The sequence below is a fragment of the Oryzias latipes genome, chromosome 22 (genome assembly GCF_053564925.1).
Source record: "Oryzias latipes strain Hd-rR chromosome 22, Olatipes_Hd-rR_3.1".
NCBI lineage: Eukaryota > Metazoa > Chordata > Actinopteri > Beloniformes > Adrianichthyidae > Oryzias > Oryzias latipes.
This window is the reverse complement of record NC_136258.1, coordinates 5298561-5324040: the sequence shown is the minus strand read 5'-3', so window position 1 is coordinate 5324040 and position 25480 is coordinate 5298561. Positions and strand designations below refer to the sequence as shown.

General features: G+C 44.6%; 2 protein-coding genes across 3 annotated transcripts in view; one reads left to right on the top strand and one right to left on the bottom strand.

The window, feature by feature from the left end:
* atp10d (ATPase phospholipid transporting 10D) overlaps nucleotides 1-17226 on the bottom strand; it is a 44920-nt gene extending 27694 nt beyond the window's left edge. The window contains exons 1-4 of one of the 2 annotated variants that reach the window (XM_023951739.2): nucleotides 17089-17226; nucleotides 14177-14544; nucleotides 13891-14085; nucleotides 3277-3481 (exon numbers count right to left, since the gene is read on the bottom strand). In XM_023951739.2, the coding sequence (XP_023807507.1) occupies nucleotides 3277-3481; nucleotides 13891-14085; nucleotides 14177-14445 (669 nt within the window). In that variant the 5' untranslated portion in view covers nucleotides 14446-14544; nucleotides 17089-17226. Of the gene's footprint in view, nucleotides 1-3276; nucleotides 3482-9535; nucleotides 10080-13890; nucleotides 14086-14176; nucleotides 14545-17088 lie in introns of those variants that run through there. The other variant, XM_023951740.1, reaches the window with a different exon arrangement.
* On the top strand, nucleotides 17151-23316 carry commd8 (COMM domain containing 8). Its single transcript, XM_078940684.1, has 6 exons — nucleotides 17151-17289; nucleotides 17375-17490; nucleotides 19046-19201; nucleotides 21879-22031; nucleotides 22428-22583; nucleotides 23053-23316. Exons 2-6 carry the CDS (start codon nucleotides 17449-17451, stop codon nucleotides 23071-23073), a joined length of 528 nt encoding a protein of 175 aa, XP_078796810.1. The 5' UTR covers nucleotides 17151-17289; nucleotides 17375-17448; the 3' UTR covers nucleotides 23074-23316.
* The last annotated feature ends 2164 nt before the right edge of the window (nucleotides 23317-25480 follow it).

The window sequence follows — 25480 nt, the reverse complement described above, 5'->3', positions numbered from 1 at the left end:
AATTAGGTAGCTATTGGAGCAGGTACAAAATAAAGGTTTCCTTCGGTTTTTGTCAGAAAGCATCCTGTGATCCAATAACACCAACAAAAATGTTCTGGAATAAAGACAGAAGTCCATGTCTATTGCTACAGTAAGCAGCTCAGCAAGAACAGGACTCTGGTGATGAGGCAAAGAAATAAATAGCTTATAAAGGAGGATCCTGGCAGAGGACAGACTCCAATGACATCTTCATCTGCAAATGTAGCTTAAACAAGTTGAAAAATCTTAGAAGTTCCAAGTCATTTGATTGATCACACAAAAGGTACTTTGGTTTACATTTTGACCCACGTCTTGTTGAGAGCACACTGGTGCAAGGTAGTGCACACCTGAAGGGCACACCTGAACTGGTCACCAACAATATCAATGGTATTGGCACCTTTCACTGCAAATCCCTATTCGACTCATCTGTTGCAAATCTCAAATGAAGATCACCTGTGATCAGTTACCACCATCCATGTGACATGAATCAGCCTACGAATGATTATTTTAGTGTTTTAAAAAGCCAGCAGGTATTCCCTCTTCAATGGTGAAGACAAATGAGCTGTCTGAAGACACCAGAAATGCTTATGAATATGTCTAAGTATCCTAAGTTTGATTCGTCATTGTATGAATGTATAACTGACGATTGTATTGTTTTGTGTATTATTCTTGTTTGATTGCTTGAAATAAACCATTTCAAATGCCATTTCTTTGCAAGCATGATATTTCCAAAGGGTATAGAGCCATCTCCAAAGACCTTGGTTTCTCTGTTTCAATGGCGTGTAGTGTTATTAGGAAGTTTTCCAGGTGTGGAACTTTCAAGAAACTCCCTGGATGTAGGGGGAAGAGGAAACATTGACTAAAGTCTTTGAAAATTGGTGGGAATGGTAGAAAAAAACACCAAGTCAAACATCTAAAGACCTGAAGACCAACCTGGAGCAGTCGGGTGTCATTGTTTCAACAAGTACCATACGACGCACACTAAACAAAGCAGAGCTTTATGGGCGGGGGGAAAGGAAGACTACATTGCTGAAGAAAATACATTAAAAGGAGCAATTGATCTTCCAAAAAAACAACCTGGACAAACCTATAGCCTTCTGGGACAATGTTTATGGACATATAAAACAAAAGTTGGCATACAAAAGCCTTTAGGCAAAAGAACACCATAACAGTCAAGCATGGTGGAGGATCCATAAGGATGTGGGGCGGCTTTCCCAAACTTGGTACTGGAAGCCCTGATTGTATAATGGGCATCATGAAATCAGAAAATTATAAAGCATCTCTAGAGCAAAATGTCTTGCCCAGAGTGAAGGGACAAGAAAGAACAGTAATGGATGGTCTTAAAATGCCCCGAAATGAGTCCTGATCTCTGAAATCTGCCATTGGAGACAGGAACCCTGCAAATGCACGAGGGCTTTAGCATACTGGAGAAAGTATGGGAGAAAACATCACCTGGGAAGTGCAACAGGCTTATAGATGGACACAAGAAACATTTGGAGGCTGTCATTGCTGCCGAAGGGTGTGCAACCAAATATTAAAAAGGGTTGCCAATATTAATGCACATGCTGCTTCTAAAACTCTCTGGAAATTCAATATCTGTTGAAATATAACAATTGTCTTTGTTAAATTACTTTGGAAACTCCAATTATAAGATCCTGCTGATTTACATTTGGTACATTTCCATTTATTTCATAGGAAAATCCCTCAGTTATGCAGAACACGAAGGTGACCAGGACCGTAAGTGTTAACCGCCTCATCAGACTCATTTCTGTGAATCCTGCTACCACTGAAGCAAAGCTCTGAGGATGACAGAATACCGGACACACCACCAACTGGGATGTCCTTCTTCCAGCTGAGGAGCAGGCAGAATGGATTGCTTGTACAGTATACAGTCTCTCTAGTCTTGATTGTTCATGCTCCTTTCAAACATCAAGTTGTGAATCTATCCAGATCCTTCGGATTAAACATGCAATAGACATCAGCCCTGACAGCATGAGACTTGATACTGACAGCAGTGACGGGCATGTGGGCGGATGTGTCTCTGTGATAAAACTAATAAAACCATAAGTTTTATGACTACATCAATAACACTTGACCTGATAAAGATATTGAGTCCTGAGAAGAGGCCTTGTGTTTCCACCAGGAACAATCTTGGAGACATTGGTGCAGATTTTGGTCTCCTTTCATAAAAACAACAACAACAAAGTTGATGAACTTATGGATATGAAAGCATGGAGGTTTGATGCCACAATGCTACAGAATAGCACAAGTCCAGATCTTTAGCTTTATCTGGATCTTCCTTGTGCTCTTCGAATCTTGTTTAGGAGCATTTTAATGATTAGCTTAATGATTACTCAGCTGTTCCCGCTGAGTTAATGACCCATCCTCTGTGAATTCTTAGAAGTTATTGGTTTTATTAGCTTGAATGTCAGGTCAGCATAGATTTAAATCCTCATTGTGTGTTGTGTTGTTGTTCTTCTTTTAGTTTGGGAATTTTATTTCCTTTTAATAATTGAAGTTTCTCTTGACTCGTCTCTGGTTTCCTGCATTCGGGTCCTATTTCATGACACCTTTGTTCTCAGCCTTTTAGACCTGCAGTTATTGTCTTTCACAGTTTGTTTGGTTGGAGAAGGAAGCAACACGCATGACTGAACAGCGGCTATCGACACTCTGAGGTGCAAACCCCCTGCCTTTGTACATGAACACAAAACTGTTACTGCTGAGGTTAATCAGATTACTGTTGTTTGGATTGGGTACATGAACGTCAGACATCTGACAATGGAAACGGTTTCAGAGGTTGCGACACAACGGTTAAAGACCCACCCCAATAAAAAATCCTGTTTTTGGTGTTCTTGTTCCATTTTTCTCATCATGGAGGCCATGCAGAAAATATGAGCATTTCTTTATTCAAATTGAATTGGATCAAGAGCGGATGAAAACCGAATGTTTTGGAAAAAATTGGGTTTATGACGCAGCGATTGACATAGGCGGGACGAAGTCTTCCTTCTGCAATATAATTCTGAAGCATCAACTTGCAGACAAACAGACCCACCAACATCTTCATTTTCATAGTTTGAGTGGGACTTTAACAGTATACATCTTCATAAAGTTTGATGAATGACATGAAAAGGTTTCGGAAAGATGTCGATTTTCTCTTGAAGGCCTCAGATTTAGATGGTTTACCCCCCCCGAAGGGCACCATTCTGCCTCTCATGGTTGTGAAAGTCCCTCCAAGAGCTGAATCAGAAAGCCACGTACCTGCAAGGGAAGGTCCGACACCACCTGCCTCTGCTTCAAGTTGGTCTCTCCATCCAGGTTGGCAGTCTCGATGTAACAAACCCCGCGGGGGTCTGAGGAGTACAGCAGCACCATGTCGGCGGGAATGATTTCATTACAGGACAGACGGACGAAGTCGCCGACCCGCACATCCTTCCAGCAGCAGTCCACGTAGTCCTTCTGCGCGCTGAGAAATAAAGCAAGACGAGATGTCAGAGTTCAGAACATCTTCTGAGGAGACTGTCTTCTTCAGTCTACTACTGTACCTGTTTTAATGTGAACCTTATTCAGAATTCAGAACATCACAGTTTAGTGAAGCAAGATTTTTTCTGCACTCACACAAACATCTACTGAAGAAAAACGGCAGAAATCCACATTAAGACCTGCAGAACTGAAAAGCTTCAACACTGTTTTATTTTTTTTCAAATAGGACTCCAAGAGCCCCATGGGGGGGCAGCATCTTAATGAGAGATGGGGGAGGTGGGCAGGAGTGGGAATATTTGATTAAACAGTAGAGAGAAATCAGCTAGAAGGCCCATGCCAGGTTCATCATAAAAATCATGATGCATTTTGGGAATCCCCAATATAAACAGACTATTGACTGTATATGAGAACTGGACTGAGCTATCCCTCCCGCCTCACATTCTGAACAGGAAGTTCCTGCTGGTTCCTTAGACTTATAGAGAAATAAACAGCTGTTACTCAGTCTATTGGTCAGAATAACCATTCTTGCACTGATTTTTTGTAACATGTTCTTGCTAATCTTAATTTTTGTCATTTTTCTGTTGTGCAAGCTCCTTGAGTCATAAACTCACCAATCAACTGCCAATCAAATAATAGGAGGTGGTCTGTCATCAAACATTCAAAGCGTTTGACAGATTTCGTGTAGCCGGCTTTCACGTTGTAGGGGTGCGGACTTCCAACAAGCTTACTCCTGATTGGTGAGAGTGGTTGTCATAGAAACATTAACAATGACTCACTTGGACCAACCCCTGTTACTGGCTCCAACATGGCGACGTTTGTTTTGCAAAAAAAGGTTGACAGAATTACCGGTACTTTATTTGGCCAGAAGTAAGGTGAGGTCACACTCGCTCACACGCTCAGACCAGTTCTCACATACACTCAATGCTACAGACAAACTGGAATAAAATCAGAGTTTATGAAAAAAGGTCCACTTTCGTTTTCTGGCTTTGGTGAGCTGTGTCTGTTGCACCCCCCCCCCATGACCCAAACCTTCAAAAAGGTGGATGTCATAAGTAACACTTCTGACCTAAAAACAGCAGAATGACCTCCTGCTCTGGTGTGACGCCTGAATCCCTTTAATTCTCTGAGACCCAGCATTGAAGTAGGTTCTGTAGAGAGTCTGTAAACCCTCTAGTGCCCCCCAAATTAGAAAGTGCGCCCCCGCTTCTCTCCTCTGACTGTTCTGTTTCTACTTGTGACAGAGAGAAATGTATAAGAGATCAGAACTTCCTGAAACACCTTGAGCCATTAGAACTTTCCTCTCTGTAGACCGAGTTGTGAAGAGCGGCATGAACACCCCATAACCATTTTTCAACTCAGTCTGTGATGTCGCCGTGAAGAGGAAAAAATGAAACGTAAAAAAGCCATAGCAGTTCGGAAAAGGAAGATGTTTTCTTCAGGTCAGTCCTACGCCTTCGGCGGGTAATCTAATCTATCTTTATTTATAACAAGCTTTAAAACTGCGGGACCAAAGTGCTGCCCTGATAGTAGTAATAACACACAACAACACAACTCAAAATATAGGCTGAAGTTTAACTAAAATCTAAAAATAAAGATAAAACATACATAGAATTAAAAGATGTTAACAATTAGGAAGATGAATGAATAAAAAATGATCTAAATAGTGACGTAAAAACTCAACAGGTGGACCGATGTGAAAAGCAAAGAAAAGATTACAAAGCAGGAGGTGATCATGTCGGCATAAGGCGTGCGTCTCAGACCAACCTGGACCAATGAATGTATTACAAAACATGGCGACTGAACAGACTTCATTTGGTTGGAGCGGGAAGTGAAAACAGTTACTCATAAATACTGTTTGAAGTACAGTACATTCTGCCGGTACAACCTTCCTGTTACTGCCTACCTCAGCTCACATCACTCCCTTGGAAATGCTTTTTAGAGGGTTTGGTAGAAATCACACCTGGATTACTCACCAAATCAAATCTCAAACTGCATGAGGCTCATCCACCAGTCCACTGAACCCCATCCATGCATCTGCCCTTCAACACTTCATAATGTCTTCAACCTCCATTTGGAAAGAGAACAAGAAGGAGCAAACAAGAAAGACAAAGAACAACGAAGGGAAAGAACCGGAGAAGCTGGATATCAGGATCTCATCAGCAACTAATTCTTCCCTCAGTATTCCTTATCCCCCCCACCAGCTACTGTTAAGGTCCCTGATCACAGCAAAAAGGCAGTACCCCCCAGAGACAGAGGCTCCAACACCACCATCAACCCAAAGACTTATGAAGAGCCATTTCGTTCGCTATCACATCACATTTCTTTCAGAACAGTGAGGAGGGAATTTATGCGTTTTTTTTTCCACCTCACATTCACACTCCTGTGGACCAAAGCCGGATAAATCAGTGAGCACCACTGACTCTACGAAAGAGAACAGGACGCCACGCGTGTGACGTCACCCATAGAAAATGTCTAATTTCCAGCTCCAGCAAAGCAAAACCAATTCAGTCTGCATTTTTCTGCAACACGGACCTCGCCATCTTGAAGCCAGACAACAGTGATTGGTTTGAGTCAACTACTTTCACCAATCAGGAGTGAGCATGTTCAAAGTCAACCCCCCCTCCACTGAAAGCAGGCTCAGGATAATCTGTCAATCAAACATTGAGGTTTGCGGTGGTAGCCACCACAAACTTTTACTGAGGCATTTGATTGGTCAGTTTATAACTAGAATCATATGCAATACATTTTTTTTTAATTCAGGTTTAATAAGATTATGTTAAGAAAAAATTGTCAGAGATGAAATGGTTATTCCGACCAATAGAATGACTGAGTATTAGCTGTTTATTTCTGTATAGAACTCTATAGGAATTTGGCTTCTTGAAACCAGTGGGTACTTCTTGTTAGGAACGCCATGGGGGAAGGGTCACTCTTAGGTCCAGTTCTTAGTACCAGTCAATGGTGAGCCCTGAAGAGCCTGTCCATATTGTGTTGATGCTTTGGTGGTGCCGCATGGATCCAGATCTTTCTGGACTGAGACGAAATGCTGATGTGGTTGTAACACGTGTTAGTTCTGAATTTCTGCCTCAGGACTCAAACATACAAGTGTGGAAAATGTAAAGGAGCAGAGCTGACAGCAAACATCACAGTGGGTTGGTGTGCGCAAGTACTGGGGGGGCGGACATGGCAGAAGCAACCCAGTGTGATATTTCCAACAGATATTACCACTTACTATGCATGAGAACTGGGCCGAGTGACTATGACTTCATCACTAGAGGATTTACTTCCTGCTTTAACCAAATAAAGTCAATTCAGCCGACATTTTTCCATGATATGGACACCGTCTTGTTAGAACCAGAAATTATCAGTAGGTAGTGTTTGGTCCGAGTAGGTCTGAGTCAACGTTTCTATGGCAACCACTCTCACCAATCAGGAGGGAACTTGTTGGAAGTCCACACCCCTACCACCGGAAAGCGGGCTACACAAATTCTGTCAATCAAACCCTTTGAATGTTTGACACAAGACCACCAACTTTAATTGAAGTATTTTATTGGCCAGTATATGATTTAAATAGCTTTGCTGCCCTAAACTATAACTCTACCTCCTAGGATAACAGCAGAAAAGATGAGTGGCCCAAAATCCTAAAAACAAACTTCAGCTGGCCTCCCTGTTACTATGGAAGGAGTGACAATAATACAAAAGGCAATGAAAAAGGTATGAAAAATGTGTAAGAAAACCAGTTTACTGAGGAAAGAAATCCAACTCATTCCAGTTTCTATACAAAAGCACCGATTTACAACTCAGATCGTTTTAGGTAACACATGAAACACTGAAAAAAATGTTTTAATTCAACCCAGTCCGTTAGTTAGTAGCTGTTAATTGTGTGCAACAAATGACATGGAGGATTTTTACCAGACGGTGTTGGATCTTTCCAGTGCTGGGAGACAGAAATTCACTGTGACTGAACGCTAAAGGTGCAACAACCCTCCCGGGATTTACAGTAAATGTCTGCTTATTGCTTGTACTTGGAGTTGGGCAACAGTTGTGACAATTAACCCAGAGCCGCCGGGAAATGAAACCGTTGGACTTTTGTCCCTGAAGATTACAGCCGCTCACAAACACTTGCCTCTTTGATCTGGAAAAGCTGTCGTCAGTGCCGTTTCTTCTCTGAATCCTCTTGGTCTGCACAACACTGAATCCGGATGAGTGTTGCTGTTGGCATCAGGTTCTGTTTACATTCGCTGTTGTACAAATCTACAGACACCACAGAAGATGTCATCAGAGGGCCTCATTTGTACGGAAAATCCACACAACCAGACTTCCATATTAGGTAAAACCTGTGGAAGACGGTCCCTAAAGAACTGAACCCTGGTGGAGGATGCATTTTCCGTTTTGAGCGTGTTTTCAGAGGCGCTCAGCGTGACGTGGTTGTGTGTGGATGCTGTCCTCCTTCATATCTGGATTCGTTTCCAGCGTGAGGCTGTTCTGGTCTTCACTGTCGCTGCACAGCCTCCTCCTCTGTCAGCTGTGCCTCATCTCCACCGTCTCTAGAGTCGTTGGTGAAAATTATGAACCACATGGGGGGGGGGACGACTCCCACATCCCTGTGGAGCTCCAGGAGGAGCAGGCCCTTTAAGCAAGGAGCTTTGAAGGACTGCAGTGAGGTTCATTAAACCAAAGCAGCTTTTCCAAATGTTGCACTTGTTCTCACACTATTATCTGTTGCCGGTGTCGTTTCTCAGTCATCCAGATCATGATAAAACGAAAAGTTCTAAAACAAATTCTGGTTTGAAGACATTTCGCCTGTTTGTTGTCTGTTCGACCTTTTTCCTCCCAGAAAATATTCGTTTAAAGATCATTTTGAAGCAGTTCCGTTTCTTCTAGATCATCCATTCACAGATTTCCTTTCTAGTTGTATACTTTCATGCTCTGTGTAAAGAAAATCCACCAGAAATCCTCTGCATTAAGGTGAATTAAAAAAATAAAGATTAACAACCAACCGTTACAATGTTAAAATCCCACTGACCAACTGAAAGTGAAAAGAAGATAAATCTTCCTTTTCCAAAAAACATAAATAGATTTTTCATTGTCTATGGTTTCCTAAGCGATGACTAATTGGTTCAAAGTCCATATATACTCAGTTATGCAAGATACTCAACTTCATGGACAGTAAAAGCAGAAAACAACTGAATATGTAGCTATAATTTCATGTCAATCAACTGATTCACTTCAGTCGCCCTAAATCTTGTTGTCCTCCACATCTCTGCACAGAAACAGCTGAGATGATGAGGGGTCTGTCAAACAGGAGCATTTCCTCAGGAATCATTAACAAGCCTCCATAAAGCGGCAGATATGGACAGATGACGGACTTCCGTGTTTGTTACCGGATGTTTCTCCCAAAAACTTGGACCCGCTTTGATCTGATTATGGCCCGAAAAAAAAACAACTTGGACCTTGAATCAGAAACATTCCCACTCGGAATCCAGGAAACACAGTGGTGACGCAGAAAGATGGAGAAGTAACAGGGGGAGGTTCAAGAGGATTATGATCCAGGTGCCGTATCTAGAGAATTCCCAGAATCCCTCCTGAAGAGACCAGGAATGATGAAACACCTCAGATCTGAACACTTTAGCTTTATAGCCCTTTAATAGTCTTTCTCCTTGGATGACAAAAGCCCAGAACCTGAACTGGTCCAGCTCCATTGGACCTTTCAGTCTGTTCTGTCTTGAACTCCTCTATAAGCAAAGTATCCATTAACAGCTACTTTTTTAAAAGAAACTTTGTTTGTTTATTGGAAATTAGTGGTCTTGTTCAACATCTATGAATCCTTCCATCCCTTTTCTACACTAGTCATCCTCCAGGGTCATGAATCTGGTGTGATCCTGACAACAGGAAAAGGCGGAAACACGTGGGACTCTGTTAAGCTCTGAATCTGCAGTTTTCTTGACCGTGGTGTCCCAAGGTTTGAACTTGACTCTGTGGCTACAGCTTCAGCGGTGGTCTTCAAGCACACACAAACACAAACGCTAGCTTTACCTACCTGCTATAAAGATCACAGAGCTGCCTGTTGACCAGACGATCCGAGTGGAACCTGCGAAAGTCCTCAAACACATCCTTAATAGCTGTCACAGACAGAACCAGAACTATTGGGACCAGAGAAACCTCCGGCTGGAAGGCCTCCACAACAGGAACGAAGTTCAGGGCAGCCAGGAAAATGAAGTAGACGTTGGCAATGCGATGGAGCTGCTCGAACAGATTCTTGGGGAGGAAGGACAGAAAGGAATACTTTGTGGTTCGGATCTTGTTGCTCTGGTAAGACTTGAGTACTTTTTTCAGGTCCTCATCCTCTGCGAAGGAAGGTCCAACGATTCTCTTTCTCGGCAGGCGTTCCCTGTGGATGTGGAACGGTAACTTCAAGCTATGCATGAGTCCACAGTCGCAGTAAATCCCAACCCTCCAGGTTCTGTCTCTGCTCCCGCTCTTCAATTCAAGGTTACAGCCAAACGCAATCTTCCCGTTCTGCCGCCTGTCCGTCCGTCATTGTGATCTGGATTCTACTTCCCAAACAGCAGCAGGAAACACTGAGAATGGGAGGGATGGGTTTGCATTGAACAGTACGCGTGACGCAGCTTATTGCCACTCCTCTGGACAGAGAAGTCAAGGTTCAGCTTTTACAGCCGTCTAAAGACAGATTGTTTAAGCACACCTGCACAGCTGACGTGCGTGCCAACAAGCAACAGGAAGAACGTCTTTCATTTATTCCACAAGCAAAGATTCAGCTGATGGGGCCTATGCTGATCCACCCAATGCTCAGTAAACTGACAGGAGGCTGGTTCACAGGAGTGACTGAACATTCATGAACTGGAACCTGCAGAGAAGCAGCTGCAAGGGTCGATGCCTGGAAAGGAAAGAGGACCAGAAGCCCGGAATGTACAAGTGTTCAGAAAACCTCTCAAACGTGTCAGAACCACAAATGTTTCAGGTTTACTGTGAAGCGTCTTCACTTCAGGACTGTGCGTTTGTGTTCTGCTCAGAACCTCTGTGTCACATGTTGAGGAATCTGCTGTCCACTCAAATCTGTTTGGAGAATGAGCTGAGTCATGGTCTCCACCCCAAACAGCTCTTTAATTTAAGAAATGTATTAAAAGTCTGACCCCCCAGTTCTTATGGTTTTTAAAAACTTGAAATGATCCTGAACTAATTAGAATGAAGTCCTTAAAGTCTCTCTCCGATCATTATTTGATCTATTTTTAAAGTTCCCAGTGGTCTTTTAATTATGATCATTTCGTTTTAAAACATAATTTTTAAAAAAAATGGTGGTTTCTAGGTCATAAGTTCTGCAGAGCTGCAGAAACTCATTAGAAATTCACCTCTGAATCATGGCCATTGGCGCAGAGTACGCCCACCCCCAGTTCCCATCATCCATCTGTTTACGCGCTCTCCTGCTAGCTTACAGCCCATCGCACCCCCAAACAAAAATGGTGAGCTACAGTTTGGAGCCAGATGCCAGCTCAGACGAGGAAAACAAAGACGTTCATGGATCGAGTCATCACCTACATCACTGCTATGCAGTTCCCTACATTTCCTCCATCATCAGAAAAATGCCACAAGAACATGCTAAAGACATCACAAACGTGCCTTTAAAAAGGAGGTTCTGAAAAGGCGAAGCTCTCTTGTTCAGATGGCCGTCTTTGTTCAGAGAGCAGGACATGCTGGGAACTGGTATCTATGGAGATCTGGACATGTCTCATTTTCCTTCCAGTAAAGGAGGACAGGAGAGGTCTGGGCTTTCCTCCTAACCCTGCTGATGCCAAACTGCAAACCCCAGAGACCATGTGGATGATAGATGGATGAGAATGAAATGTTGTTTATGTCTCGTTTTTTGAGCGTCTGTTTTCAATGGAAAACAAAAGATTAAAAAGGACTTTTGATCTGCGTTGTGGGTGAAGCTGCTTTCAGCAAAGTTAGAAAACATTAAATGATGAGACGCATGTGAGACTCCTGCTGGAGAATCCACTGAGCCTTTCTGTGTCCAACACTTCTCCTGTTTCAGAGAAATCAACGGAGTGACTGACTCACCGTCAGCATCCAAACAAACCCCAGTTGTTTCCAATGTTCAAACACGCGTTGCTTCTGTTGCGGCTGCTGCTTCCACACAAATCCAGATGAATCCAGATTCATCAAAGAACCTGCAGCTCTTCAGCAGCACACGTGAGGAAGAACATCTAGACTGGAGGAGCCCACGAACCCATTTCTACTGCCAGATTGAAGGTATGAAGACATCTAAAGACCAGGCAGAGGCCCTCCAGCAGAAGAAGGGCTTGGTATCAGGACAGGTCAGTACTGACATGGATCTGTGAAGATTCTCAGTCCTTCGGGTCATGTTATCCCAGGATTCTGTTCTTCAGCTCAGCTGGAGGTAAAAGGTGGATCGAGGAGACATTTCTCTGATCATTTGAGCAGCTTTTTCAGTTCTAACAGCTGATGGAGATTCAGGTTTTTAAACCCTGACTGCTGGAACCTCTTCAGACCTGGTGTCCACATGTGTGAACATCACATTCTGGGTTATAGTACCACAGTAGTTAATTCTGCTTAACTGGGACCCTGTGACTACATGTAGAGGGTTAGATCGGGTCTTTAGGGGTTAAACGTGAGACCAAAAGTTCAAGAACTAGATGTCATGAAAGCAGATGCTAATGTCAACAATCCAGCAATCATCAGAAGGGTTTAATGGTCTGTTACTTTAAGGGGGTGTGAGGGGAGAATGGGACCATGTCTGTTGGACAAAGTTGTCAAAACAGAACTAAACACAGGAGAAAGGAAATGTCTTAGAACCCTGTTAAGAGAAGGTTTCTTTATTTGGTCATAGACGTCTTCCTCACCTCCTCTTTCACACCTTCTGTCCTCTCTGTCCACAATGCGACTTTACCTTCAGAGTCAGTTGTCCAACAGGTGATCTGCTAAGGTGTGTCTGATGTTGTGGGGTTTCTGTGCCATCCTTTTGTAGGGGGAGTGGGTGGCATAGGTCTCACAGATCTGCTTCTCCTTCAGGGTTCTGTCATTGGGGTGGACCGGCTTTTGTCTCAGTGGGTTACTGAGTCTGGGATGAACATCAAGGGACAATGTTGTTTCTCTATCGCTCCCCTTTTTTCTTGGGCTCTGTTCTGAAAGTTCTCCTTTTCTTGGCCAAAGTCCAGCAGAGAGGACTGCAGTTCCTGAGGACACTGGTCATGTCCACCTTTTCTTTGTTGGTTCCTTCTGAGTTCCTGTAATTTTATGAGTACTCCCAGCTGATGTGGGTGGTGGGAGTCAAACATGAGGTTCTGGTCAGTGTGGGCGGGTTTCTTGTACACATCAGTGTACAGATTTTTGCCTTCGTTGACATATACAGAGCAGTCCAAGAAAGTCTCTGGAATTTTTCTAAATGAACCGGATAAATGTGGGCAGCCGTGGTACAGAGGTAGAGCGGTCACCCTCTGATTGGAAGATCGCAGTTTGCTTCCTTGCCCAGACATGTGTCGAAATGTCCTGGGAAGACACTGAACTCCACATTGTTCCTGGTGGTTACAGTTGGGTGCCAGCGTTAAGCTGCGTTCACACCAAACACGTTTTGCACGGCAGAGGTGGCCAGTTTCAATGTTAAGTCAATGGTACGGACGTGAACGGAGACCATGCGGCACGATTTGAGCATTCAAATATTCAAATATTTGAACTTTGGCGAGGTCGCCGCATCGCATCAACAAAGTCAAGGGCTTAACCTTGGGCACGTGACATTTTCCGAGACTCAATCAACGGGTAGAATATATGTCCAATATAGGAATCTATCCGACAGTTCTCCTGCTGAACTTCCATCCCTTTTCTTAACCCGCTGAATCCCGTTAGGGACAACGCTATTACCGGAGCCCGTTCCGTCCCGGCGAAGGCGGGGTACACCCGGAACAGTCTGCCGCAGGGCTGATTGTGCTCGCTACGCCGAGTGAGTCAATAATAATAAATAAGTCCCTAAATTGTATTTATTTTTTTATTCCCCCCACCCCCCCACTCCACACACCCCCGTGGGTAAAAGTTTTGACTTATTGGACACATTCTGTGCAGGAAACACGGACCGGAAGAGATTGATTGACAAGGTCAACACCCAATCAGAGCACAGTGCAGTATAAAACAAACAGTTAAATAAATCATTATAAGCAAAAATTGTGCAGAAAAAAAGTCTGTATGACTGCGAAAGGTGAACCGCGATATAGTGAGGGACCACTGAACTTCTAAGGCCCCATTAGTGAGAATGTAGTCTGATTTAGTTCTGACCCCACATTATATTCTGATTTTTTAAATCCGTCCATAAGGCTGAAAAAACTTTTTCTCTGTGTCCACATTTGGCTGTCGTGGTTGACTCACCCACAGAAGACCTCAACCATGTTGTTGTTGACCTTCTTATCAGACAGGTAGCGTCTATAGTCCTCCAGGGCGTCTTTGATGCCGATGACGGCGAGGACCACCAGCAGAGGAATCATGGTGATTTCCTTCTCAAAGGCCTCCACCACGGGGACCCAGTTCAGCAGTGCCAGGAACAGGAAATAAAGATTAGCAAACCTGCAGACAGCAGAGCAGCAGGTTGAGGGGGGAGCGTCTGAAGACGCTGCGTTTGGTTTGCTCAGCGTGGATTTTAAAGACGGGAACCGACCTGTGAAACTGCTGGAACAGGTTCATGGGGATGAAGGTCAGCAGGCTGTATTGGGTCGTGCAGATGGCGTTGCCCTGGTATTTCTTGGGCAGAGCTGCGTATTGCTGCTGGAGGGGGCCATGGCGGGCAAACACAGTTCTCCTTTTTCCACCGGGCCCCTGAGAGGAGCTTTTGTTGGCCGAACCATCCGGGGCGGAGTACCAGCCTCGGCTTGAATCTGCCGACAGCAGCTGTCGGCAGCGATGCTGCACCCAATGGAAGCTCTCCATCTGCAGGATGGCCCAGGCTGCGAGCGCGCCCAGACCGCCGCTCGTGCCCCTGAACTCCCCTGTGGTCCACGACGGATGATCACAACCGACTCATCCTTCCTATTTTCAACACAGAGAGAGGAGGGTTTTAGTCCTCAGTGTAACCGTTAAGTCTGACGACAGCCCCCACCTCCCCACCCAAGAGCCGCCAGAGTTTATCTGGACATGCAGGCGGGTTTGGTAAACATTTAGCAGACAATTGACAGTGAGAGTTGGTTTGGTCTGAAAAGATCCTGCATCCACAGTAATCTTATCTGCTGCTGTGAGAAACAAAATGCAGTTTTTATCCTGGAAGATTCGGAACTGGAAAAAAACTCAGTTGCCAAGGTAACTTTTGAAGAATCCAGATTCCTGGAAAAAGATCCACAGAATTTTCAGACTGAAGAGCAGCATGAAAAACATGTGGCTGAAGGAGACAGTTTATTAAATGAGATTGTAAAAAAAAAACATAAATATTTGTTAATTTTTTGTTGTTTTCTGCATTTTAACTACAGTTCCTATTTGAAGTGATTGTTTATTGAATTCATCATGCAGACCTCCTTCCTGTGACCTGCTGAAGGTCCACATGTCATGTGTGAACGTGGGTTTGAGACGAGCTTCCTCGTCTTTCCAAACAACACGGCTGAAACCGAAACAATGAGGACTGCTAGACAGAGAGGAAGCGGTTGGATTTATTTTTATTAGAAACAAGCTTTCTAAACAGGTGATAAATAGTCATTTAATCATTAGTAGTTTCTAAAATAAAGAGATCAGTCAGTGAAAACTGCCCGACAGATTGGATTGTTTGTCGTTTATTTAGCTCATAATGTAAAATCTGACTTCACTCAAAACAATTAGACTCCTCCCACTCCAAATCTGTCCTTGTCTTGAAGACACGACAAATAACAGACAAAATCCTGAGGTCAGGACGGCACGGTGGCGCAGTGATGCGCTTCGGCTTCACAGTGAGAAGGTCCTGGTGCAAATCCTGACAGGGACCTTTCTGTGTGGAGTTTGCATGTTCTCCTCGTGAATGTGTGGATTTCCTCCCACAGTTCAAAAGCATGCTTCACCGTTTCATTGGTGACTATAAAATGTCTCCAGGTGGGATTGTCACCTTTTCAGAGTGTACAACAGTAAGTGGGTCGGCTCCAGCGGCCTACCAACCCTAAAAAGGGTTCAGCAGGTTCTATGGATGGCTGGCTGGCTGGCTGGAACAGAAAATGTAGTACATTTTTCCTTTAGAAAGTGTTTTATACCATTTGAAGTGAATATTTTAACAGTGATAGAAGATTTTTTTAGTTAAACGTTTCCAGTTTTCTCATTGTGTCTGTGAACTAAAGTATTGCTCTTCTGCTTCAGGCTGGCGGCTTCACAGTGAAGTCACACGGGTCCAGTTTCCCAGACTGAAAGGGTTCTGTTTTCAGACGACAACAAACAGGAGTTTTTATCTGCATGAAAAACCAATAGAATCCAAGAAGACTTTAAAAACCAATAACTTTAGGAAGTTCTGGTTTCTGGTCCAACACAAACGTCTGCACAGACAGCAGAACCAAAGTCATGGATCCAGACAGCAGAATGCTGTCATCATCTGAGCAATAACAGGAAAACAGCTGGTTTGGACTCCGACAGACATGTCTGATCTGCTAAACATCTTCGTTGCTCTCTGTCCTTCCTCCTCGTCTCGCCTCCATGGTCAGAGGAGGATCCGGTTCTCTGCTGAACCCCTCAACCCCTCCCTCTGGAAGGAGGACACAGCCTAGTCCTGCCGGTTCTTGACCAGCTTTACATTTTCGACAATGAAATCTGGCCCTGGAACATTTAGCCATCACAGATGTGAACAGCGCCAGAGTCCGGTGAAGTGTAATCTGGACCGGCTTTGCTTCCGATATGCCACTGTTAAACAGAGACAACAGTTAAAATGTGGTAACCATGACAACACATCTTCCTCGTTTCCAGAGGTGTACTGGTTCTGAACATCCAGGTGTGGATGTGTGACAGGGTGAGGCGGGATCAACCCAAAGTTGTGTGATGCGGTTCTGAAGGTCCATGGAGCCCATCAGAGCCCTGCAGCCCAGAGATTCTCCACATCAGGGTCTGTTCTCCTTCACAGAGAAGATGAAGATCAGACTGAGGTGATGAAGGTCAAACATGGAGACTTGAACTGTGGGTTTGGTCGGCCTGGTTCTGGCGGTTCTACAGTCTAGGTGTGGAAAGTAGTTTATGTTGCATCACATGGACCAAACAGTAGTAGCTGTCTGCGGACACAGCGGTTGTTATGCGGACCGGAAGTGGTGCCATGTGGTCCCGAGCCGAACTTCAGCCAAACTCTGCCTATAGCCCGGTTAAGTCGGGTTCGGAGAGCTGCAGTTCCGGGATCCGACCTTCAGCCTCCCTGAATAAAACCGAGCAGAACAATAAAGTTCGGCTCCACTGCGCGTTTAGTTTTGACCCGCCCCGGGCGAAAAAGCATCACAGACCGGTTACCGGCTCCAAACATGACCTTCCGTCAGGGAGCCCGCGCGCCCCCGGAGGACCGAACGCGGCCTGCGGCCTTGGCCCGGCCCGACGCTACCTTCCGTCCGCCCGGAACCTCCGCCTCTGCACGAGGACGGAGCCGCTTACCTGCCGGTCCGGTGGCGCTCCGCCGCTCCGGTTTCATCGCAGCTCCGACCACAAACAGGTGAAGACGCTAGACCGGATGACGGGAGCCGTCCGCCCGGTCCTTCTGCACATCCACGCCGCCCAGGATTTCCAGGAGGGAAAACTCAAAACCGAAACGGGTCAGAAGTCAGCTGAAACACCGAGAGATGAACCCGGAACCCGGTGTGGACAGAGCTGCTGGTTCCGAATCCTATTCATGATTTGACGTTTTAAACATCACAAATAGTCAACAGATGAACTTTCCCAGCTACAGTGAACGCACCTCAACGTGTCACGTGACGCTAGTCAGCTGGTCTACAGAATGCGGAAGCAGAACCTAACATGGAGGTGCTGGACCGTTTACCAGAACCGGACTGCGTGAAGGTGAGCCCAGACTCCCGCGGTTAAATGGATGCTTTTATTTTGAAATCAAACATTATTCGTGGTTCTTTTCTAATCCGGATGCGATTGATTTTTTAATTTCTGACAAAGTAGACATTTTTATTAATTGGATTTAAAAACAAGAGAGAACATGAAGACCTGAGACCATCGGGGAGACAAACGAAGATGCATTTATTCTGTATCGGGTAAATATCCAAACGTTTTCCCAAATCCAAATCAGTGATTCAGGTGTGGAGCGTCCTCCACAGGTGAGTGTCAAATCCTGCAGACGTCTTCAGGGAACGGGTTTCCATGACGACCAGCTGCATCCAACCATCCATCACCAAGGGCTCCAAAGCGGGGATGCAGTGGGATGAAGCCCGCCACCTCTGGACTCTAGAAAAGAGGAGACCAACCTTCTCCACCTGAGAATCTGAGAGGCCAGTTTGGATTTGCAGGTTGCCATGGGAACTGTGCCTGTTGGACTGCATTGTGTCAGGTGTGACGTTTGGTGGAGGATTACGGTGTTTTCCGGGAGTTGCTTTCAGATCCAACAGATTCTGATCCAACTTTGTGGGAACAAGATCCAACATGGCTGAAGATCAGAGCTCAAGGACGGTCCATAAAGACACGGATGAACCCGTTTGTGAGGAAAAACCGGACTGAAGTCCTGACCTCAGCCTGACAGAAGAGCTTTGGGATAAGCCAGAGATCCAGTTCTTCTTGTGAGACATCAGAGTCTGAGCTCCCAGAGGGAAGAAGACGGAAGGATTCCACGAACACTCCTGGATCTGCAGACAGACTTCTAAAGGGAGACGCTCCTTTTTCGAATAAAAAATGAATGAAAATGCTGAAATCCTTCCTTAAAGGTCACACTTTGCTGCAAAGATCTTCTTAAGTTTTAACAGTTCAGGTTTATCTTCCAGACACATCCAGTCTGGTTTAAAATAACTAAATAAACCCAGAATGATGACATCACAGCAGCCCTGGAGCAGCATTCTGACTATGGGATGCTTTTTCTGACTTCATATTGATGTAAAGTAGGAGAAAGGAGAGAACGTGCATCACCGACTGGATTCGTGTGTGTGTAACACTCGTTAATACAAACTACTGAACTCGCCGCTCCCTCTCTGCAGTGCCACCCCTGGCAGGGCCCCCAGCATGGAGCCCTACCCCAAACTCTGCTCCCCAGTGCTGAAGCGGCGCCGGGTCCTTCTCCATACCCAGAGAGCGGACAGTCGCACTAAGGGGAGACCTGATGGCGTCTCTTCGTTCTGTGGGAAGAACCCGGCGCTGCCTGCTGTCCTCCTGAGTTTTATTTATATATGATGTCACTCTTCTAAATGTCCCCAGTGTTTAAGGTCATGTCAGCATATATAGATGAAGGGATGGAGCCATTTTTAAACACTACAGCATGAAAAACAAAATAATTTTGATGAGCTTAATCTAAAATATGAAGCTCATAATTGGTTTTGGTTCTGCGCCTGAAAGCTGCAGGTTCAGAACCCGCCTGCTCTCATGTTCATGTAGAATGTTTAGCCTGGTCTCTGTCCTGCAGCTCTGTCACAGGCTGGTGGACGGGCTGTGCGGGAGGGAGCCTCCCTGTCGGGGCGAGTATGGCGCCACCTGGAGTCTGCAGGAGTGGGCGGGGCTGCGGGACTCCTTGACGGCCCTTTTCTGTCGGGCAGTGGGGAGCAACTCTGCAGACGAGGAGGTCACTGGCAAAACCATTTTCATTCACATTTTCTGAGAAAACGTCTCATTTTAAAAGTTTCTCACTTTTGCTGGAAACAGAAAAGTTGGATGTGATGGTTGGATGTAATGGATGGATGTGATGGTTGGATGTAATGGATGGAGGTGATGGTTGGATGTAATGGATGGATGGATGTGATGGTTGGATGTGATGGTTGGATGTAATGGATGGATGTGATGGTTGGATGTAATGGATGGATGTGATGGTTGGATGTAATGGATGGATGTGATGGTTGGATGTAATGGATGGATGGATGTGATGGTTGGATGGATGTGATGGATGGATGTGATGGTTGGATGTAATGGATGGATGTGATGGTTGGATGTAATGGATGGATGTGATGGTTGGATGTAATGGATGGATGGATGTGATGGTTGGATGTAATGGATGGATGGATGTGATGGTTGGATGTAATGGATGGATGTGATGGATGGATGTGATGGTTGGATGTAATGGATGGATGTGATGGATGGATGTGATGGTTGGATGTAATGGATGGATGTGATGGTTGGATGTAATGGTTGGATGTGATGGTTGGATGTAATGGATGGATGTGATGGTTGGATGTAATGGATGGATGGATGTGATGGTTGGATGGATGTGATGGTTGGATGTAATGGATGGAGGTGATGGTTGGATGTAATGGATGGATGGATGTGATGGTTGGATGGATGTGATGGATGGATGTGATGGTTGGATGTAATGGATGGATGTGATGGTTGGATGTAATGGATGGATGTGATGGTTGGATGTAATGGATGGATGGATGTGATGGTTGGATGTAATGGATGGATGGATGTGATGGTTGGATGTAATGGATGGATGGATGTGATGTTTGGATGTAATGGATGGATGTGATGGATGGATGTGATGGTTGGATGTAATGGATGGATGTGATGGATGGATGTGATGGTTGGATGTAATGGATGGATGTGATGGTTGGATGTAATGGATGGATGTGATGGTTGGATGTAATGGATGGATGTGATGGTTGGATGTAATGGATGGATGTGATGGTTGGATGTAATGGATGGATGGATGTGATGGTTGGATGTAATGGATGGATGGATGTGATGGTTGGATGTAATGGATGGATGTGATGGTTGGATGTAATGGATGGATGTGATGGTTGGATGTAATGGATGGATGGATGTGATGGTTGGATGTAATGGATGGATGGATGTGATGGTTGGATGTAATTGATGGATGGATGTGATGGTTGGAATTGATGGATGGATGTGATGGTTGGATGTAATGGATGGTTGGATGTAATGGATGGATGGATGTGATGGTTGGATGTGATGGTTGGATGTGATGGATGGATGTGATGGATGGATGGATGTGATGGTTGGATGTGATGGTTGGATGTGATGGATGGATGGATGTGATGGTTGGATGGATGTAATGGTTGGATGTGATGTGATGGTTGGATGTGATGGATGGATGTGATGGATGGATGGATGTGATGGTTGGATGTGATGGTTGGATGTGATGGATGGATGGATGTGATGGTTGGATGTGATGGTTGGATGTGATGGATGGATGGATGTGATGGTTGGATGTGATGGTTGGATGTGATGGATGGATGGATGTGATGGTTGGATGTGATGGATGGATGGATGTAATGGATGGATGGATGTGATGGTTGGATGTGATGGTTGGATGTGATGGATGGATGGATGTGATGGTTGGATGTGATGGTTGGATGTGATGGATGGATGGATGTGATGGTTGGATGTGATGGATGGATGGATGTGATGGTTGGATGGATGTAATGGTTGGATGTGATGTGATGGTTGGATGTGATGGATGGATGTGATGGATGGATGGATGTGATGGTTGGATGTGATGGTTGGAATTGATGGATGGATGTGATGGTTGGATGTAATGGATGGTTGGATGTAATGGATGGATGGATGTGATGGTTGGAATTGATGGTTGGAATTGATGGATGGATGGGATGGTTGGATGTAATGGATGGTGGGATGTAATGGATGGATGGATGTGATGGTTGGATGGATGTAATGGTTGGATGTGATGTGATGGTTGGATGTGATGGATGGATGGATGTGATGGATGGATGGATGTGATGGTTGGATGTGATGGTTGGATGTGATGGATGGATGGATGTGATGGTTGGATGGATGTAATGGTTGGATGTGATGTGATGGTTGGATGTGATGGATGGATGGATGTGATGGTTGGATGGATGTAATGGTTGGATGTGATGTGATGGTTGGATGTGATGGATGGATGTGATGGATGGATGGATGTGATGGTTGGATGTGATGGTTGGAATTGATGGATGGATGTGATGGTTGGATGTAATGGATGGTTGGATGTAATGGATGGATGGATGTGATGGTTGGAATTGATGGTTGGAATTGATGGATGGATGTGATGGTTGGATGTAATGGATGGTTGGATGTAATGGATGGATGGATGTGATGGTTGGAATTGATGGTTGGAATTGATGGATGGATGTGATGGATGGATGTGATGGTTGGATGTGATGGTTGGATGTGATGGATGGATGGATGTAATGGTTGGATGTGATGGTTGGATGTGATGGATGGATGTGATGGTTGGAATTGATGGATGGATGTGATGGTTGGATGCTCCTCTTTGGTTCCTCCAGGTTCTGGCTGAGCTGCAGAAGCTCTGCAGCAGACACGCCCACGCCGTGCTGAACGTGCTGCGATCCCGCCGACGGGAGGTCCGGCTGGCTCTGCTCAGCAGAACCGACTGCATGTCGTCTGCCGCGCTGCAGGACTTTGACTGGAGCCTGAAGGTGAACATGTGTGTCTGTTCAGAACCACCAACAGCCAGAGCCCGTCCAGAGCCAGCAGAACTGAGCTCAGGTTCTGGTTTTAACATCTGCAAGGGTTCTAGTTTAGGTCTGTGTTTATTTATGACCAATGCGCTCATTTGTTAATTTTGAATTAATACATAAATAACCATATTTTATAATAAGTGAAGCGAAAATCCAAGTAAGTTTCAACAAATTTCACAGAATTAAACATGCAACTGATTCATTTTTAGTTTTTTCTAGGAAAGAACATAAAAATGAAGACATTCAAATCCCTGAATTTATTTTTATTTTACTTTAACTGTTTTTTCTTCTACACTAGTATAAAAAACCATTTGAAGAACCATCTGAGCTCAGCTTCTCCTCTCTGTGCTGCAGTTAGCTTTATCCAGCGATAAGATCTCGTCCCTCAACACTCCGCTGCTCAGCCTCAGTCTGGATGTGAGGGAGAACGGAGCGCTGCGGCCAGTCGCCGTGGAGATGAGCAAGGAGGAGCTGAGCGCCCTCATTAGCTCGCTAGAAGCTGCTAATAAGGTAAAATGACTGAAAATGGCTTGGTGCTGCATCTGCTGGAAGCTGACACTGCGTTAACCACAATGCACCTCTGCTCTGAGGAGTTCTGCCTGGTCTTCAGCTTTTTGAATCTCGTTTTTGGATGTGGGGGTTTTCTCAGAGTTCTCCGTGTTTCAGTCTGGGGGTAATAGATGAACTAGAGGGTCTAAACTCATATTTAAGGTAACTGACCAAAACAAACTTGGGTTCAGCCAAGCCTGCTGTTGCGCTCTCCCACCACTGGGTGGCAGCATTGTTCAACATATAGGTTCCTACAGCAGGTTGAAGAAGCTAAACTCACTCCAGTCTTTTCTAGCACTTCCTTTCATCTTTTTGTCAAAAGGTAGATGATTCATCACTGGTGATCCTCGTTTCTGCTTGGAATGGGTCTGATATCTGACTTTAGAGGAGGAACCAAAAGTGTTTGAAGGCGTGTCTGTGTTTCACACAGGTGATGCTGCAGATGAAGTGACGAAGATCCTCAGGATTGAGGCTCCTTTCTGTGCTGGAGTCCCATCATCATCATCCAGCCTCCTTCACTTCCTCGCAGCATTCAGCGTCACATGAGTGAGGACTGTGGGTGAAGGATTTACGACAGTAAAAGGAAACAGTGTCATGTGACTTTAGTTCAAACAACCAGATCAGCCTTATTCCAAACCCCCCCCCCCTACACCTGCTGAATCAGAAACGAGAAATAAATGTAGAAACCCGTAAATTGTCTTTTTTTTCTCTTCTTCCCTCTGATGGGGAGCAGCAGCTCGCATAACCAGAAGCTTATGTAAGTTTGTGCTGCAGTCTGAACAACCTGCAGCCATGAATCCAGTCTGAACCGCACTGGCCCTCATGTTGGTGAGGGGCCTGAGGTGGGGGGGGGAGGGAAGGGGCAGCTCTAATGTATTCCCTGAAAAGCCCCAGCAGAGGAGTTACTTTGTGAGGAAGTGATGAAGGGCGCTTGACCCAGTTCTTCACTGCAGCTGCAGAATCTGTGCCGCGCTGCCAACGCCACTGAAATGAGCGTCTTTGTCCCGGATGTGGAGCTGCGGCTTTTTGTGTGGAGCTTCTACTTCAGAGGCACTGAAGTGTAGCTCACTTTAAAAGCATCACGTTTTCTGAGATTTTCAAAATAAAAGCAGCCAGCCGCTGATCATGCAGTTCATGTGACTGCTTTTAGCTATAACTTTAATGACCAAAGGCTTTTAAATTACTAGACGTAAAGAAATAAATGCAGACTGAGCTGACAATTGGCTAAAGTTTTCACAGGATTTGTAAAAAGGCCTAAAAGGTCTTAATTTTAATTGAACTAATATAAAGCCTCATAAATGTCTTGGTCATTGGTCTTCCATTTTATTTCCTCAACAATAAAATGTGTTGTCATAACTGGTGGTAAACTGTGAACCTCATCTGGCTAAATAAGTCATGAAGGAAAGTGCAAACATAGAGAAATGGCGTGAAAATAGAGATAAATCCTGGTGGTTAAAACTAGTTGGTGGAAATCTTTATGAAGTCAACTGCACGGTTTGTGGAAAACATTTCAACTTGGCACAATGGGTGTTATGGCTATTGAATCGCATGTGTAGAGCACATGCGATTCAATAGCCATACTCAGTAGAGCAGTGTTTTTCAACCTTTTTTGAGCCCACTTGAGCACACTTTAACCTTTACAAAAATCCTGCGGCACACCAGCATCCAAAAATGAAAAAAAGGGAGAAGATCATAGACTGTATTGATCTACAGTCCCTCCACAATCTCACATGCATTTTTGTGATAATTGTGGCAGAAAAAGATTGAAGTTGCTGTTTTTTCTAAAAGATCTAATAAAAGTTAATGTAGAAGATTTAAAGACTGTTTGATGTGTGTTCGTTGTGGTTTCAAGACGTTTGACAATGAAGACTTAGTGCGCTAAGACGCTGTCACTTTTACCCAATGCATCATGGGAGATGTAGCAGCCGAACGCAGACAGACTAGCGTCTCTAAGCTTCATTGTTTTGTTCACCTGTTCCACGGTCTGACACCGGATTCTGTGGAAAGCTACACCGCTAAAGACGAGCTTTAGCTGGTATTTTTGTTGGAACTGAGAGACTTTATGAGCAGAATCTGAATAAGGAAGTGAAGACTTTAACCACTTCTGATTGGTCAGACTGATGACATGTGATTAAGCTTTCAAGAATGATTGGTGGAGACAGTTAAAGGGGCGGGACTTTTCAGAAAACAGAGCTGAAGCTGCAGCTGAATCGTGGTACCGTCATTCTGATCAAAAGTCTTTAATAGAATCAAATAAACACAAAGAAAAAAGTCTTTTACGATCTTTCATATTCTAACTACTCAGTGTTTTATCAGGGCCTGTTTGGATGAACAAAGAGCTGATATCCTGGAGATGGTAAATGTTTTTAGATCAGTGACTGAGGGTAATTTCCCACGGCGCACTTGACCGTCTCCCACGGCAAAAACACTGGTGTAGAGCAAGAAACGGTAGATTCTGGACTGTTTGTTTCATTTTCTTTGAACATACGGTCCTAAATTAGATTTCAGCCTTCCTAAAAGGCCTTGTATTTAACCTCTGAAAATCTCCTGTTTCATGAGCATGTAACATGATCTGGAGCAGATATTGGCAGTCATTCAAAGTGAGATTTTGCTGCGAGAGCTAATCCAGTGTCTGTGTCACTGTACACAGACACGAAAGCAGAGAAACACAGATGACAGAAGACTTTTAACGTATATGATGTCACAAACTGTACTGGGTCATGATGCTGTTAAAAGGTAAAGGTCATGAGCAGAACTTCCTCACTGCAGAAGATCAACAGGTTGTTTGGACCAAACGTCGATGTCTCTCCAATTATAATTACTGGAATGTATAAACGACCATCACAGTGGACAACACA